Source organism: Alligator sinensis, unplaced genomic scaffold (assembly GCF_000455745.1).
Source record: "Alligator sinensis unplaced genomic scaffold, ASM45574v1 scaffold267_1, whole genome shotgun sequence".
In the NCBI taxonomy this organism is placed as follows: Eukaryota; Metazoa; Chordata; order Crocodylia; family Alligatoridae; genus Alligator; species Alligator sinensis.
This window is the reverse complement of record NW_005842100.1, coordinates 1,938,381-1,938,705: the sequence shown is the minus strand read 5'-3', so window position 1 is coordinate 1,938,705 and position 325 is coordinate 1,938,381. Positions and strand designations below refer to the sequence as shown.

The 325-nt window shown below is 70.5% G+C and overlaps 1 protein-coding gene across 1 annotated transcript in view; it reads right to left on the bottom strand.

Annotated features, from left to right (window-relative positions):
* The window catches only part of CRY1 (cryptochrome circadian regulator 1), a 62,374-nt gene extending 62,056 nt beyond the window's left edge, over positions 1-318 (bottom strand). The window contains exon 1 of the mRNA XM_006024277.3: positions 161-318. Within this exon, the coding sequence (XP_006024339.1) occupies positions 161-318 (158 nt within the window). The remainder of the gene's footprint in view (positions 1-160) is intronic.
* Between the last annotated feature and the right edge of the window lie 7 nt (positions 319-325).

Genomic DNA, 325 nt, shown 5'->3' with positions numbered 1-325 from the left:
GACTCACATGCACACACACACACACACACATGTACACACGTGCGCGCGCAGTGGGACGATGTCACCGCCGCTCCCCGGAGCCGCAGGCCGGGCAGGAAGCGCCGCGCGGGGCCCGAGGAGCAGCCATGGGTCAGGGTGCCCCCTCCCCGCCCGCACTCACCGCCACCGGTTGATGCCCACGTTGGAGGACCCCGCGAACCAGGGGTCGAGGATGTAAACGCAGCGCACGGTGTCGGCGCCCTGGATGCACTCACGCAGCGCCGGGTTGTCGTGCAGCCGCAGCCCCTTGCGGAACCAGTGCACCGCGTTCACCCCCATGGCGCGG